This window comes from Scomber japonicus, chromosome 6 (assembly GCF_027409825.1).
Source record: "Scomber japonicus isolate fScoJap1 chromosome 6, fScoJap1.pri, whole genome shotgun sequence".
In the NCBI taxonomy this organism is placed as follows: Eukaryota; Metazoa; Chordata; class Actinopteri; order Scombriformes; family Scombridae; genus Scomber; species Scomber japonicus.
Genome location: NC_070583.1, coordinates 28,392,088 through 28,409,315, shown reverse-complemented (window position 1 = coordinate 28,409,315; position 17,228 = coordinate 28,392,088). Strand labels below are relative to the sequence as shown.

The 17,228-nt window shown below is 40.6% G+C and overlaps 1 protein-coding gene across 3 annotated transcripts in view; it reads right to left on the bottom strand.

Annotated features, from left to right (window-relative positions):
* Positions 1-2,676: 2,676 nt before the first annotated feature.
* The window catches only part of arhgef12a (Rho guanine nucleotide exchange factor (GEF) 12a), a 38,829-nt gene continuing 24,277 nt past the window's right edge, over positions 2,677-17,228 (bottom strand). For all 3 annotated transcript variants that reach the window (XM_053321277.1, XM_053321279.1, XM_053321278.1), the window contains 34 exons: positions 16,996-17,168; positions 16,666-16,743; positions 16,182-16,301; positions 15,600-15,701; positions 15,295-15,429; positions 14,861-14,962; positions 14,596-14,706; positions 14,377-14,475; positions 13,848-13,890; positions 13,464-13,569; positions 13,147-13,284; positions 12,999-13,031; positions 11,745-11,859; positions 11,546-11,651; positions 11,258-11,458; positions 11,036-11,174; positions 10,910-10,942; positions 10,644-10,795; positions 10,240-10,386; positions 9,870-9,955; positions 8,951-9,076; positions 8,570-8,684; positions 5,858-5,958; positions 5,565-5,642; positions 5,353-5,428; positions 5,059-5,226; positions 4,780-4,867; positions 4,611-4,688; positions 4,429-4,523; positions 4,108-4,302; positions 3,786-4,022; positions 3,380-3,609; positions 3,186-3,261; positions 2,677-3,071 (listed from right to left, as the gene is read on the bottom strand). In XM_053321277.1, the coding sequence (XP_053177252.1) occupies positions 3,061-3,071; positions 3,186-3,261; positions 3,380-3,609; positions 3,786-4,022; positions 4,108-4,302; positions 4,429-4,523; positions 4,611-4,688; positions 4,780-4,867; positions 5,059-5,226; positions 5,353-5,428; positions 5,565-5,642; positions 5,858-5,958; positions 8,570-8,684; positions 8,951-9,076; positions 9,870-9,955; positions 10,240-10,386; positions 10,644-10,795; positions 10,910-10,942; positions 11,036-11,174; positions 11,258-11,458; positions 11,546-11,651; positions 11,745-11,859; positions 12,999-13,031; positions 13,147-13,284; positions 13,464-13,569; positions 13,848-13,890; positions 14,377-14,475; positions 14,596-14,706; positions 14,861-14,962; positions 15,295-15,429; positions 15,600-15,701; positions 16,182-16,301; positions 16,666-16,743; positions 16,996-17,168 (3,893 nt within the window). In that variant the 3' untranslated portion in view covers positions 2,677-3,060. The remainder of the gene's footprint in view (positions 3,072-3,185; positions 3,262-3,379; positions 3,610-3,785; positions 4,023-4,107; positions 4,303-4,428; positions 4,524-4,610; positions 4,689-4,779; positions 4,868-5,058; positions 5,227-5,352; positions 5,429-5,564; positions 5,643-5,857; positions 5,959-8,569; positions 8,685-8,950; positions 9,077-9,869; positions 9,956-10,239; positions 10,387-10,643; positions 10,796-10,909; positions 10,943-11,035; positions 11,175-11,257; positions 11,459-11,545; positions 11,652-11,744; positions 11,860-12,998; positions 13,032-13,146; positions 13,285-13,463; positions 13,570-13,847; positions 13,891-14,376; positions 14,476-14,595; positions 14,707-14,860; positions 14,963-15,294; positions 15,430-15,599; positions 15,702-16,181; positions 16,302-16,665; positions 16,744-16,995; positions 17,169-17,228) is intronic.

The window sequence follows — 17,228 nt, the reverse complement described above, 5'->3', positions numbered from 1 at the left end:
TAAGCCAGTTCCAATTGTATGACTTTGGCATTAGTTTAGCCGAGTTAAGTTAAATTTTCTTTGAATAACATGGAATTAAAGGGCCAAATTTAGCCTGAGGGCTGTAGGAAGCTTAGCTTTGGTATCGAGGATAGTAGAAAAATCAACTTTAAGACTTTTTAAAGGGATTCCTTCACTGAATTTTAAGGGGATATAATGTATTTTATACTTTATAACAATGTGTCTAAGAACTGCTATTAGAAAGAGGATTTGTGATGAACACACACTGAATGATCCCCAGACTCTGGAGTAGCCATCAGCTTTATGGCATCTTTCAGCTGATTGTTTGGGTTTTCCAGTCTGTTACTTTTGTCTTTTGTTTCTCTCTTTCTGGTGTTGTTCATAATGCTCTCCCATGCAGACATCAAATGTACCAAGTTGCCAGTGAACATGAGCAAGCATTTAGCAGTTAAAGTGACAGATGGTGAAGACCAAAAAAGAACTAAAAGCTGATTGAATATTGAACTGATGTAGAACTGAAATTCATCAACTGGTCGGGAACATGACTCCAAATAGATGCTAATGTGACTTTGTGTCTGCTGGACCCATATTAAATGAATAAGCAAATCTTTTCTAGCAAGTTTGCTATATCATCTTAAGAGTTGAATTGCCAAGCACATTTGTGTTTATAACTTGCATCTGCTGCCCCCAAGTGGTCTGAAAAACTTAGTTATTGCAGGTTAAAGGCGCTGTAAGGGTTCAGTGTGTCGAATTTACTTGGAAGAAATGGAATATAAGATTCAAAACTGTATTTTATTACAGTCTAATTGTTCCCTTAGAATTCATATTTACATGGGGAGCAGGTCCTCTTCCACAGAGGCCACCATGTTTCTACAGTAGCTCAGAATAGACAAACCAAACACTGGCTTTAAAGGCTTTTGCTTTTTTTTTGTTTGTTTCACAGCCACCATAAATTCTCCTACACACTTAAAGGTGGAGTGTATTTAGTTAGTTGTAATCTGCAATCTCACCACTAGATGCCATTTAATCCTCTACACTGGTCCTTTAATATAAAGTATCTGGGTAAGCTTCTAGTGTGTTCATTTTAGCTAAATAAATAAATAATCTTTGATGACCTGTAAAAAAAAAAGAAAAAGAAAAAAGATGGTATCAAGAATTCACAGGAACATAGAGAATAATCTTATGATAGATTATATTATTTTACAGATAGATTACATTATTGCACAACAAAAAACCCTACACAAAGATGTATGGAGGTAACACATAAGCACGGGAATCTGACAGATTTATACCATCCTTTACATGCAAGGACAAGAGGTCAGCACATGTAGTACAGGAAACATTATGACCTGTAGACACAGTGGGTTGAAATATTCTGACAAATATCAGTGACTCTCTTCATTACAAGCCAGAATTCAACCAAGAGGAGATAATAATGGTGTAAACAACCTATAATCTCTCTAATTTCTCTGTTACTGATAAAATAGTCATTTTAACAACAGGGTGTATCAAAATTCAAGGATAGACCACAAACTGCAAATCCATCATTAGAATTGATCAGGTGTCCTTCAGGATCTTTTTTTCCATCACGATTTAAGTGAGATAAAAGGCCATCCATCATTTCTCCATTACTGAGACTGTCATTTGATAAGTACTGTACAAGTAAGATATTTAAGTGACCATCAGTGTGGCAGCCTGAAATCATTTCATGAGGTTCAAACAGTACAAGGGCACTGTACATAAAATCATAAAGAAAAAATAGTCAGTGTTTCCTTTTTGAATGTGTCATGGCACAATTATTTATTAAAGTTATGCATAACCTTCCATCTTGATCATTGTACAGTATATGTTGAACTTCATGACATTATTAGAATATCAGGCAGTTAGATCAGCATCGCCAACAGAAGCAGAAAGAAGCAGCATGTCTGTCAGGAGCTGATACAGAAGGAGCATGACTGCTCCTTGTAGAAGAGGGGGAATCGGGGCAAGATACCCAAAGGCAGATGAGGAAGCATGACATATAGAGTGTGGGAGGGGATAAATAAGCATGAAAGCCACTGGGCTGTGAGGAAAAGGAGAAGGATGACACCCAAAAGTGTTCACAGGGAAAAAGGAGGGGGGAGAGTCACACGCAAAGGAGAAGAGGACCATAGGAGAGGCATAATACCCCTTACAGCGAGGAGGAGGAAGGATGAAGGAGGCAGCACGGAAATGCAACAGGACCAGATCAGAGCCTTCAGACTCTTCATTCTAGTTAACACCACACCTAGAATTGCATCTGAAATTCTAGACTTTAACACAATTCAAGAGTTTTTAAACACAATGGGATCTAGCCATCACCAGTGCAACTCTGGCCTCTATCAGTCTGAATATATTCCTGCCATTTCATCAGGGTAAGCTAGGCTAGCGTGCTCCTATGCTAGCGTGCACTCAACACTCACACTAACCCTGTGTGACTGAAGCAGGATAAGCAGCCAAAATGGTAACACCATGGCCAAAAAGCATGCAAGCAATGCGGGAAAACACTTTTTAAAAAATGAAAAGAAAGAAAATAAATACATCTTGGGATAAAAAAAATCTTAATACATAATCTTAAAATTTTCCTTTTCTTGTTTTGTATGTTATTCATACAGTATATATATATGTATACATATATGTGTGTATACTGTATATACATATATATATATATATACTGCTGACATATCTTTGTACATTTTGGTATAAGTTCTCTTTCTTGCAGGGAGTTCAGGGGAAAATGGGTGTTAGATGGTAGAGGGGTGAGGTTTTGGGGCAATCCCACTTCCCTGATTGCCTTGTGCTGATGGAGGATGGGGGGTTGCGGCATCACAAAGATGACTCCACCCTTCAAATGTTTCTGCTCACACTCAGTCTCTCATTCTCTGTGGCAACCGTGGGCGACTGCGATGGAAAAGGGGCTCAGCATTGAGAGGACAAGCTTATAGGACGTCCAGAAAGTCCAGGACACAAGAAGTAGGAACAGACTACTAGTCGGTACTTCCTCTTTGGGACCAGAGCCAAAAGCTGCGGCGTGGACTTCCACTATCTCTTATCTGGGAAAATAATGGAGGTATACAATCAGATAAAGGACAGATGTAGGAAGTGATTCATATATTAAGATCTACAGTCAATGATTTGTAGCTGATACTGAGCATGAACTGAGCTACCTTTGTTTCCATCCGTGTCTGCGGCTGACCTCTCTGGCCTTTGGCGTATTAGATTATTGTACTTGGCTTCAACCTCCTGCAGGAAATAAATAAATTGCTGTCAGATTAGGCAATAAAAATGACCACTGTGCATGCATATCATACTATTATTACATAAGAGAGGTGAGGGTGCTTAATGAATACATGTTAGATACCTTCAGATAGTTGAGGTTGGCCTGAAGGTTTCTAAGATGAGACAGCACTTGTCTGCTAAAAGAGGAGAGGCTGCCGGCATGTGACGTTGAAGAAAACCTCAAATTGATGCCAGAGTCGGCAGCGCAGCCCTGAGAGGCGCTCAGCTGCTTCCCTGTGGTTGATGCCAAGATGTCATCATCTGTGCTGCTCTCTCCTGGTCCACCGTAACCTTCCAGGACTAAATATCCTGCTGAGAGAATAAAAGGAACTATTCAGTATCACTGCAGTGGAAAGAAGTCAGGATCAGGAACAAACCACTCACAACTGTGGCTTACAATAAATACATGTAAAAGACATGCTGTGAGTATTCATACATGTACTGTAATGCCAAATGACAAATCAAATGTTCACATTGGACAGACTCACCATAATCTTCAGGAGAGTCAAAGAATCCGGTATCCCCAGAGCCCAAGTCCTGAGCCAGGTCCTCTGTCTGGGAGCTGTTCCTCTCTGAGCCGTTGTGGACCATCACCCGTGCACGGTTGTCTACGGGAGTCCTCAGAGAGGTGGTCCTGAGGAGACGGGCCCCCGTAGAGCGTTTACTTCGCTCTCCAGCCTCCTGTGACATCAGCTGGGTCACCAACACCTGTTTTAATGCTGCCACTGAGGGATAGGAAAAATGTTTTTATTTGTAATTCTATCTCCGCATGTGTAGCTTGTGTATTTTAAATGTCTGTTCTTTGCTTACATGTTTTCAGTGCTTCATCTGCTCTGGAGGGATACATGTTAAACGAGTCTCCCCTACCATCCTCAGCCACTTGGTATGGAAGTTCTGGGTCCACAAAACCTTCCTCCTCCTCCTCCGCCTTCACGCCCTCAAATGGATTATTACCTGGTAGAGAGCTCTGCACCACACTTCTCGCAGCTGGGCTGCTCTCTTTATCTGAGGAGGTATAATTACAGTTATCCGAGGAGCCATAATTACAGAAGCTTGAGTGGGATAGAATATTTAAGTAACTTGGAAGAGAAAAATCTAACAATAACTGAAGAAAAAATGGTCTCTGGTCACCTGTGGACTGGGTGCTGCCAGTGGATGTTTGGTCAGCGTCTCTACTGAGCCTGGAAACACCTGCTGTGATTATCTCCACACCATCTCTCTCCCCACTGGCACACAAGAAACAACTTACATTAGTTACACGCTCAAAGGCTGAGAATTTATCCGTTCTGATCAAAGATGATAAAGCAACATACTCAGTCTGAGGTAATGGTATGACGCTGTGAGGTTTGACTTTCATGGCATCAGCTCTCTGGGTGATTAGACGCTGCCACCTTGTGTGAGAATAAGAAAAACACATTATCAGCCTATTTAACAGCTGGCGCAATGGAAATTAAATGAATCAATCAGAAGATTTGGTCTTACGTTCTCTGATCTGAGACTGTGGGTGCCATCAGCTCATAGATTTGAGCTCCGTTGTCTGACATAGAAAGAACGAAGAAGGACTTGTTGTCTGGTAGAAGAGAGAGAGGACAGACGCTTTGGGTTAAGATCAATCAATATTCTGCCGTGCACGCATGAAACCACACTCATGAGTGTACAGAAAGCTGTGAAGTTGCATTTTGACCCTGATCAGATTATTCAGATTACTGTTTAACCAAAACAGATTTCACATGTTTATGAGACAACAGGTGTTCAGCTCACCTGTGGCCACAGAGCGAACCAGCACAGTGTTGAGTTTGATGATGGGGCTGAAGATATGTTTGGTGTCTGCGGTGCCAGCCAGGTTTTTGCTGTGACACTTCAGGATCAGACGTTCATCTTGTTTTTGTAACAGAACTAGGATGTCTTCCAGGAGGAGAGTGTACAACTCTGAAAGGAGACAGAAAGGACACTTGACTTCACTGTAAAAACTAGAGTGGTGGTCACCTGGGGGGTCTATCAGCTATATTAACACTCAACAACAATCAAACTCTTAATAATGTGCTGATTACAAACCAATTGTCTTGTCCTTGTTCACTTTCCATGACAGTGGTCCTTCATGCACCATAGTTCTCTTGGTTAGATCCAGGTTCTGATGGAGATGCAACAGAGAAAGCTTATAAGTAATTACCACTTTTTTTCGACCTGGTGGATATTTCAAGCTGCGTAGGTGAACGACCAGTGAATGTGCTTCAACTGAATGTAAAAGGGTCATGTGGATAAGTCACCTTAAGCTCCAGGATCATGGGGTTGTCTGTCTGCTTTAGAGAGGAGAGGTCTAATCTTCTCTGGTAGTCCTCCAACCTCTAGAGGAAGGACAGAGAAGAATGGAGACAGAGCAAGGGGATAAGAAAGCGCTCGTTAAAGTGAGGTCACTGTCTGGGGAGCAGAGGAGGGACGAGTGGGAAAATAAGTTGTGGCTGAGCTGGGGGGAAAAAGTAGGGACTTAAAATGAGGACTGAGGAAAGAAGAAGAAGGCTAAGGATGGCATGTAATTGAAAGGAGATTTTAAACATCACACCTGCTTGTCCTCTGATTCCTTCACAGCCTGGTTGACGTGATTGAGGACCTTTCGACAACAGTCCGCAGCTTGCTTCACTTTGTCTTTCTCCACGGTGTTATCTGAAAGACATTAGGACACCAAATATAAAGAAAGGCCTCCCTATTTCTGCAGGGGGTTGTCCGGCAAATTGATATTTCTTTCGTCCATTAACACACCATCGTTCTCATAAATTATGATAAAGCGGGGAGGCATTATGATCCCATAATAGCCGGTTATACTTTATCGTTAGTGCATTCGCCGTGTGAGTCCCAAACCCCAGCCAAGACTAAAATGATGGACCAAATAATGGGTGAGACATTTCCCCAAATGTGCACCACCGCTCCAGGACCATTAAAATGATAATCTCTCCATTTGTCTCTGTAATTCACTAATGGCTGGCATGTTGCCACACACAGTCTTGTTTAAGACTTAATTTGGTTCATTTTTATCTACTTTTCTTCTACCTCAAGAGTTGATTCACTGTGTTTCATTAATCAACTTTAATACACCACATTCAGGTTTGAACATGCAAACTGGGTATTAATCCTGTATCACACGTTTCCATAGTAACATGCAATACGAGTACATCAATTTCCATATTGAATTAATTGCTTCATAGAATGTAATTGATCTGAAGATCACAGGAAAGAAAGGCTGAATACAAGGATTGAACTCTCAGCAGAGGTGCTGACAAACAGTTGAGGACACAGTTTGCACACACACTTCTAAACATACTAGCATCAGGGGTTTGCTTAAGTAGAAGAGTTCAACACATGCATGCTAGAAAACAAGATGGCGACCTCACAACAGCGAGGAGAAAAGATCCTTTGTTTGTTGTGTCCGGCTGAACAACAAGAAAAACTCGAGGAAAAAATAAAACTAAAAAGGATAAGACCAAGGGTGGTAAAAGCAGGACGTATGGGGTGCAATATGCCCCAGTCTATTCATCCCTGCCTCTGCTGGGTTATTTTCATCCCTAGTAAGGACAAAGGTTTATCTCTTGGCTTTGGTCTTTCAAATGTGCAAGATAATACTCGCTGTCCATTTAGTACGTTTGCCATAAAGAATATTCAATATGGGGCATTTTTACACCAGTGTGCAAAATACAGGGAGGAGAAAATGCAAATATGTTATGTAGCACACGCATTGTGATTTACAAAACTCAAAAGGTAATTTTGCTGACGGTAACTGTGTCTATAAATAATACGTTTGAAGGGCAGGCATTAACCGGCTGTGCACTGTGCACAGATGATATCTGTTACTGTGGAGAGGAAGAGACAGAGGCACAATGACAGAATATGCAGATAACTGACTTTTTCCACCCATGTTAATATTTTTGGAGTGGAATATGTGTAACTATGTTTTGCTATATGTCAATATTCCATGGGATCAATTTGCAAAATGCAATCTATTACAATTTAGTACCCTTTATTTGGGATCTTAGTAAATCAGGCCCTTAAAGTGTTGTGTGCTTAAGAGAATAACAAAATCATGATTTCACAGACAAAAGTGTCCATACTTTCACAATACTAGCGAGCCAATTCAATTCAGAATCAATTCTCTGCATTATTTTCAGCCTCTTGCTCCAGTATACTGTTTATCAAACCAATTACTGGTGTCCTTAGTCCACTGAAACACAATATGACAAATAACTGGAAATCAAGATAAATGGCCAAAAGTATTTTTATTTTAAAAGTTAACTGCATTAATTAATTAACTAATTAAATGAGAGTAACATGAGCATTAGAAAAACAGACTAAGCAGGAGGTGGAGTGCTCTGCTGTGTTAGTATCAACGTCATGTCTGTGGAGAACAGCCTCTCTGATGCACTGTTAGCTCTGGAGAAAGACATCACTGTCCAACAACGCTGCGTGGGCGCAGAGTTGTTGTTCACTTCAGAGTTTGGTTTAAGTTGTGTAATGCTGCAGTGTGTGCTGGTCAGTCCATCTCATTTGTTACTACTGGAGTTCACTGCATATATTTGTATAGTTTACCCTGGGTACATATATACAACACACGAAACAATTGTACCGGATTGCTGTTCTGGTGCATGCACAGTTAATGCACATACAATACATTTTGGGTTGTGTGAGGGAACTGCCTGATATGGGCAAATGACAAGATTTACATCATGTGGATCCAGCAACCATGAATGGGTCTTTAGACAGAAAATTTGTAATTGTGTCTGTTAAAAGTACATCTTTATTTCTCTCCAATGCGTCTAGATTAGTGATCGACTAAATGTTTGTGACTGAATGGAACAGACCTTTAAGTGTTTGAGCGAGACAGCAGGAGAGAGATCGGTTTTTGTACCTTCATAAACTGTAGGTGGTTTGTGTATCATTGGACAAATCGGTTCTGTGGCTCTGCCTGCAGGTGTAATGACATGATGCGAGTCCAGAGCCAAGGTGAGTGGCCGACATGAGCTTTGAGGATATGATTAATCTGAAGTGTCATGCCTGCCATGTTGTATTATTAATCAAAGTAACTAATATGCACATGCCAGATTGTTGGAGTTTTTGGATGATCTTATTTTAAATCATTATTGCATGCAAGACCATACAAGCAGTAAATTATGGAGTAAATCTTGCTTTGAATCAGCCGTGTGTGTACATAAGCTGATTACCACATAAACAAATCATTGTCTGCTGTGATGAAGGAGCTTTGGTTGGTAAGTAAAGACTACAGCACCTGTGTACTTGGAGATGTTGTCTAGTAGCAGGGGATATTTGGTGAGCCTCAGCATCTCTACAGGAATGATGTCCTTAAGCTGCAGTCGGCGACACTGTCTGTTACTTTCTGCTTCCTGTAAAGCAAAAAAAAAAGAAAGAAATAAAATACCTCCAGGGTTCACCTTAAGTAGTCACAAAACACCCCAAAATGGTTCTTTAACAAGAAATATATAAGAAATAGTGGTGACTGAGGTGATCTTTTTCTGTTGAATTTCTTAAATAAAACAGACACACATCCTGACTGGGTTTATCCTCAGTCAGTACAGTTACTGAAAAAAAAAATCAATTTTCTACATCTTATAAACTGTGTGTGCATTTTGTCTGTTGAGCTGATTATTACCTGGATGAAGGATGTGAACCTCGAGTCTTTCTTCTGCTTGGTCTTGATGATCTCCAGAGCAAACGGCTGGTTACTGCAGAACGTCCCCACTGCCTGCTTGATCTTCTCCTCCTCTCCACCGCTGAACTGTAACCACCCAGCCCAGGACAGGAAAAGGACGGAGCAAAGATGGACAGAGACTATCAGTCACTTGGTCGATGTGGGTCAGGGTTAGTTGCCATGGAAATGTCTTGTATTTAATCACTAACATTGAGCAGCAACGCCCAGAAGGGGGCCAGGCTTAAGTCCTGGTAGCAGAGACAGCTTAAGTTTAAGTGTGGACTAGATCAATGCTCAGAGCCTCAGGGGAGCGTTTACCCTACTTATCCCCCACAGAGACATTTTAGACAAGGCTGCCAGCTGATATGTGGCTATCTCACATCTAATGTATCAGACATTATATCGAGATGCAGAGATGTCAGGCGAATCTAGGGCATTGTTTGACATGACCATTTACTGACAAACAGGCTTCCATTTCACTCTCTGGTTTCCACTGGGATAACATTTCTAGTTGCTGAGGAGGGAAGTGTAGAGTCGTTTTTGGACTGTGGTTAAGCTTTGTCTTTCAAGGTTCTGTTATGAGATTTGAGGATTTACAGTTAATTTCTCTTTACGTGTGAAAAATAACCCCTTCTTTATGACCCTTAACCATCTTCTTGTACATACAAGGTGTCAAAATAAACTTATGTGAGACTGAGAAAAAGCAATCTCATGCAAACATCAACATATTTTTCCTGCTATAAAGCAATTTCAAGCAACAGTTCAATTTCTTTGTGAACAATATGCTTTTTTTCTACCACATCAGTCATCTTGAAATTTATTCAATATGAGAAAATGTTTGAAACAGGAAATACAATTTCAGCCTGAGAATTGTACTCACCCAGGAGAGCAAGTCGTCTCCTATCTGATCAATTACTGAAGACTCATTTCTCTTCCGAACTGCTACCATTTGCTCCAGTATTGAAACTGAAATTTAAAAAAAGAGGCACCAATGGTCAGTGTGTCTCTGGGTGTGTGTTAGTGTATAAGATGATGATGATGATGAAGAATACAACATGAAATGGCTGGGTGCTATACACAGTTAAATTCTGTTTTCTATTATTCTGTTGAATTTTTTGTTGTTGTTTATTTGTTTTGTTGTTGTTTAAAATCAAACCTTTTTGTTTTACTGGTTCTTAATGATGGCTAGGCTGTCATGCATATATGAGATTTTAGGTTGTGTGTGTGTGTGTGTGTGTGTGTGTATATACCATGCAGCTGTAGAATCTCCTCCAGGTTGGTGAAGATGTTCTTGATGTCAGCAGGAGGCAGGATGGCCTCTTTAGAGAGCTTCTGGTAGAAAACGTGATCCAGAACTCTCAGCATCCGCACGTGTGCACGTTCTGTGTAAAACAGCTCTGCAGACACAATGCAAGGTGTTCATTCAAGTTAGCAAGCCATTTGCACAACTCAACGTGAAGTACATCTGACAGTAACAAAAGAAAAGTTTCATCCCAGCAGATGCTCAGCTGCTGCACATCTCTCTCTATATATATGTATATATTCTCTCTCTCTCTCTGCAGTATATTCTTGGGAGGTGATTCTTGGTGAGGATTTCTTAAAAAGATGCTATACTGCAATATCATACTCTGAAGTGGTAAACCATGTTTCTCACCATTGATGACTTCCTGTCTCTTTATTTCATGAGGCCTGAGACCTGCAAGGACCTCTCGCCCCACCAGCTGCTGCCAGTTTGGAGGGTCATGCTCCGAGTCTGTTCCCTGGTCGTCCTCACTCTGGACATCACCGGCACCCAATCCCTCAAGCCTGGCCAAGACAGAAAGTTAACGTTTACATCTGGCAAACAGAAATTTACTACTGCATATTACCACTTATTTTTTAAAGATGGATTCAAGTTAGAAATGTCAAATGGGCCCTCACCTTCTTATAGTCTTTGGTGTTCCCTCATGGGTTCTACAATGAACATTAAAAGATACATCAATGATAAATATGTATTCCTAATGTAAGGAAGTTAAAGTGCTGCTGCTAATTTGACTGTAATTGCACCTGTCACTTTCTCGGTCATCCTCCTGCAGTTGGTCCAGGCTGTATAGGTCTAAGTGCGAAACAGGGTGCTGCATCCCATCCAGAGGATCGGACTGAAGGCCGTCACTCAGTCTGGAGGGGCCTGAGGTCGGAGTCCCGCCTGAGAGACAAGCAAGGAGTTTAAAACCACTGCTTCCTCCTTTCACATAAATTTAACATGAATTCACTGTGTCAGTCGCTCACCTATATCAGCGTCTCTGCTAGCGTCTGAGCTATAGGTGGCGCTGTTTGGGGATGAGGTGTTGACAGATGTGGAGTGTATGAGCTCAGAGCCCTCGCTGGATTGGCTGCCTCTTAGACGACCTTCCATGTGCTCACTTGCCCCCAAGGTAGGCTGAGACAACTGTTTCTGAGGCCGAGGGCGACCGTCCAGAGCTTTACCCACTGAATATAGAGAGGAGTGGTGTCAGAATTCCAAAAAGCTTTAAAACTAGTCCAATTATTTAGTTTCGTTCAACAGTCCCAACTCACCTGATGCTGCTTCAACGCGGCTGGGCCTACGCTGAGGTCCAAGAATACTGGGAAATCTGGGTTTCTTCACCTTCTCCTCTCCTTCCTTTTCTGTCTTGATGCTTTTCTGTTTTTATGAAAAACAAGGGAAGACAAAGTATCAAGTAACTGAGAAAAGGGAGAGAGAGAAGGCCAATGGCACAAAAAAGAAATTAAATACCTTAATCTTAGGAAGGAAGTTGATCCGGACCCGTTTGGACTCCAGACTGCGAGGTTCCTTGACCCTCACACCAAGGTGCTTCATGTATGTATAAATAACATACTGCATTGTAGTGCTAAACAGAAAAACAAAAGCAACAGCACTTAAGTTTGGCTGCTCCTTTCTCAATTATAATCAAGAAAACAACAGAATGCTAAAATATGAAGAGAATAAGTGTCCATATTGTGGCTTGCACCATATGTCCCACCAGTCCTCCTTGTTCAATTTCTACACAAACCATCTGGAGTATGGTACCACCATATGGCATTTCAAACAAGACTGTTTCAATCAGTCACACTTTTGAATTATTTAATATAAACATGCTGCATAAATTACATGTTTTCTTTAACGCTACAACCACCAGGGCTCGTTATATAACTAAAACCGCCAACGGGAAAATTAACCTGTGCACCTGGCTTCAGGTTTTTACTGCTAAAAAATATGCTAAGCAATATTTAAAGTCACAAAGTGAGTTTGTTTAATCATTATCTGTGTTTTGGTACTTTTGTTAAACACACTTTGACCAGACATTTAGCACCTTGACAATGCATTTTTCACTAACAGCTTTCCTGCATTTCAGGCACTTGGTGAGGAGTTTTTAGCAGGTTATTCTCCTCTACTCTTTCTATAATTTAATTATGACAGATTACATACTATAAAATAATTTGGTTGCCTAGCAAACTTGAAGTGTTTGAAAGTTAACCACTTGAACATACATGCATTTCATATACAGAATAAATATACAGAAAAAATGTCTTCACTATTTTTAACAATAGGGGGCACTATATGACATATGACATTTTAGTACAAGTCAAAGAACAGGGGCAACATGAATATTTTTATTAAAACATAGCAACAGACAATTGAAAAACCACCATTTGCCCATTTTAAAAATGTGGGCTTGAATAGCACCAATATGTTATATGCGTTTCCTAAATGTCAAATTCATCAGAACTGAAATTACTTCAGCACACATTTTTTGAATTGACCCATTCAATTATCAATTAAAAGTCTTACGAAGTGTGATCTGACATTTAGATTTGCGATTTGCACATCGCGCCTCAACAGAGATTCTTTTACATTGTTCTAAGACACATTACAGACCATAAACATGATGAGGACACAGATGATTAAAAGAACCTCTTGACCTCTGGAGTTCTTTGAGACATTTTTATATCAATCAACCAGTTGCTGAACAATCAAAAATGTTCTTACCATTTCTCTTCCTCTGTGGTCTGAGTAGTCACCCTATATACAATAAAAAGAAGACAAATGTAAGTGGGCAGTAAAGATTACAGCATTGAGATCTGAGCAGCATTGTCTGTATGTGTGGCATGTGTCTGTGTGTATGTGTGTTACTTACAGGACATCTTCTATCTTGGTGATGATATTTTCAGCATATGAGCGCTCACGCTCGAGTGTGACACGGTCTCTGACTCGCTCTTGGTCCAGTCTGGTCAACTCCACTTCAGCCACTGTTAGGCCCATACTGCGCTTCTGCCTGCAGGTACCAACACATTGGATCATATACTTTGATCAGTGTATGACTCAGAGAGAGATGGCTAAATATGGGCCCGTGCACTTGGCTAGATTGCTTTGTTTTTATCATTTTAAGTTCTCAAATTAAGGAGTTAATTCAGATTGTATTTAAAAATAAAAAAATAGAGTTGAGATGCTTACCTGAAATCCTCAAGGTTCTTCAGGATATCAGGTAGTAAAGAGTCCTGCAGTGTTTGAACATGTTGTCTGTGTATTTCCTCTGGGATGAATTCTGTCCGCCGCCGGTCTGCAGAAACATGCACTCAGTCACATTTACTACTTGCTAAATCATTCAAGGGATTCTGACATGTGCACACTAAATACGGCAATTAAAGTGAAGCAATACTTTCCAAACCACCAGAGCATTTGATTTCTTAATACCTTAGTTGGAAGTTCGCATGGCTGAGTTCATGAGCAACTTACAGTGGTTGTATAATGAGGACAAAAAAAAAAAAATCACTACCTGTGCATAATGTCACTCGGCAGAAATCCAAATAAAGCAAAAGCCAAGGCTGAAATACTCACCAAGATCAGCAGAGATGGATTCAGGAACAGCAACTTTTAAATTCTGTAACAAAAACAAAAGTGTTTAATAGTTAAACAACAAACCGGAGAAAAGAGAAATGTGAATATACTGAGATATAGCAAAACACATCAATCAAGTAAATCATTCTTAATATAAGCTAATGTGAATACACATCATAAAACAAGCTGATCATAAACTCTGAATGATGCATTAGCCAATCAGTAATAAATATATCACTTTCGTCTGTATAAATCAGTTCTTTGGTACTTTGGATTTTACATATTACATCAAAATATATTGTGAAGGATTCAAAGACAACACCAGATGCTTGGGCTTTTTTTTTTTTTTTTTGATCTAATTAGTGTCATTTCAAAGAAGCGATGTAGTGATATTCGACATGCTCTCAGTTCTTGTTAAAATCTAATGAGTGTACTGTGTGCATAATGTGTAACAGCCGGATGCACAATGAATGAGTCTGACCTACAATGCTCCCTGTGTTTCTCTGTGGTGAACATGTGTTGTACTTACTGCTCCCCGGTCAATGAAGAAGGTGTGGAGGTCCATGAACACCCGTCTGGTCTCTTTGGAGTTGGTCTGCTTGTAGAGGTCAGCATAGAGGTAGCACAGCTGAAGGCACAAGATCAGGAATAATATAAAAGACTGAGCTGTAGTGTCTGCCGGGCTGCAAAAAAGCAGGAAATTAAAAATAAATCATTTTCAACCAGGTGTGAAGGAAGACGGTCTTACCACAGGAGCAGGGTCGAACTGAGAGATGACATGATGCAGGAAGGCTGCGAGGTGGGCGGGCCGAGACTTGAGCTGCTCAATGCTGTTAAAGCTGTTACACTGGCCATTTGTCTGAAAAAACAATCAGCACAACAGTTTGCAATCTTGTGATATTTTCCAACAAAGTTAGGTTTGTAACCATAAAAAAATGTTTTGTATTTGTCAGCTGAGTTTAGTGATATTGTGAATGACACACAGAGGTCAATATTGCTGTGTGGTAAAATACCTGCTCCTGGTCTGAATCAAAATAGTCATCCTCAGCTCCAATGATTTGTGAGACGAGGCGAGAGGAGGAGGGACTGCTGACTGTGGTTGGAGACAGAGAGTCCTGGGGAGGAAACACGGTATATTATAAAACTACATAGAGAAAAGCTCAAATGGGACAGATAGGTATCCTTAACTCAAGATGCCGCCAAGACTAAATACCGTAAAAACCAATGTATAACACGCACCTTTAATGCAATATTTTTTCATTTAAAAGTGGGGTGTATATTATACACCGGTGTGTCCTATTCACAGGTTAAATACAGAGAGGTTGGATCTGGATATGATCATAGGTATGTAAAGGGCTGTGCAAAAGTGCGACTCGGGTGCAGTTGCCTGTGTTTTCCCCAGCATGAGACTCCCCAAAATAGACTGCGGTGCAAAGGCTATAGCTACCAGGTCAGTGGTGTCCTCTGCCTCTGGAGAGTGGCAGGAGTTGAAGCTGTTCCTGGGTGTGCTCTTTGGGCTGGGGCAGGATGACTCCCTTGGGCACAAACTCTCTGGATATCCAGGCCAAAATCTACGAGAAATCTGCAGGTGGTATGAAACACAATCTTATATTCTCAAACTATTCCAAATAAAATCACAAAAAACCCAAAAACTTGAATGCATGACAGAACGGTGGTGCAGTGAAGACCTAAAAATAAAACGTACTCAATGAAGGTATCATAATGCTTGCTGTTGATTAGGTGACAACTTACAGGAGTGCTGGTCCAAGACAGGTCTGTACTGTTATCTCCCTTAGAAGATTGCTCTGTCTCAAATGTGCTACCATCATCTGCGTCTCCACCTGGAACAGCCTCCTAGAGATTGATGCAACACAAGATTTGTGACTAATAATTATGGACAAGCTAATTACATAATGGCAAAATTCTCAAAGTCTATAATGAAACATGTTAAAACTCAGGGTGAGAGCACTGTATAAACCAATCCATCAATAAATGTATGAATCTATCACTATACTATGACTTTCTTATAAAATGCAGAAAGCAGGCTAATACATTGATACACATAACAGGAGGCACAGTGGTGACATAATAAAATAAGATGTCACACAGACACAAAAGAGTGGCTTCCCATAGGGAAAGCCTAATCCTCTGATGAGATTAGGATTAATGATTGTCTGGAACAATCCCTAAATGCCCTCCAAAAAAATCACACAATGACTGCTTGAATGTTACTGGCATGTCAGTGTCCCAGGATCCTCTATTCTTTCGGCTGGGTGTACAAATGTATGCAGGGAGTTAGTGAAAAAAAAGTGTGGGGGGGGGTATTTGCTGTACCTGTGTTGCTCCAGTGGCCTTGACGAGCTGACCCTGCAGCTGAGGAATGTGTTTCTTAGCTTCCTGGATGTCTTTCAGTAGTTTGGGGGAGGGGTTTCTGCTGTACTCCTCCTTCATGGCCTGGACAGAAATAGGGGTCAAATCAAAACAAGAGATCAGAAGAAATAGTAGCTTTTATATGTCATACCATATTCTATTTGTTTACGATAAGGGATGTAAAATGTTTAATATTTAGACTCTGGGATTAAGTGTGGGATGCATTTTGTTCAGTTATACACATATCTCTCGCCTCCTACCTAAAACACTGTTCTATTCACAGAGAAATGATTTTTAAACACAGATAATAGTAAGAAAAAATTCCCTGCCAAGGTTTAATAGTACTGTGGACTTAAAGGCAAATGATCCTGCTCTTGCCAACACCTAGTAATGATTACACAATTACAAGAGAGAGAATACAGTATGTGTCACTGATTGTTAAGCTAACCTGCAGCTCCTGCTGTTCTTTTGAGAGCATCTTTTGCAAGATGTCAACCCTCTGGTTACAGATGCTGCTATTCTCGTCCTGTTGGAAAAAAAGGAAAAAAGGTGAACAACATATGCAAGACGTGCGTTAGGCTACAGGCAAAAAGCCTTCAGGCAAATAATAGATTTAAAACTGACACATTTAACAAATATTTAAGCATTCTGAAAAACTGAAGCCACCACAGAAATCAAAGCACATTTAGAAGAAAGAAAGACATCGATAACTACAGTGAGACAGAAACAGTCAAGAAATAGGAAGAGGGCAAGAGAATTAAATGATGTCCTTGTGTACCCATGGTGGTTGTGAGGAGGAGAAGCGGTCCTGAGGACTGTAGGGGCGTTCTGCTGCTGGGGAGTTTGGAGAAGAAATGCTAACGCCCAACATTTCAGACTCTGCTTCAGACAAAGGAATCTGGGCAAGCCCTGGAGGGCGCCCCAACACTGTGAGGGCCACATAGGAGCCCGCTAGGATAGAAAAATCAAAAAGGCACATCAGATTTTCTTCACAATTAATTCTCCACATGT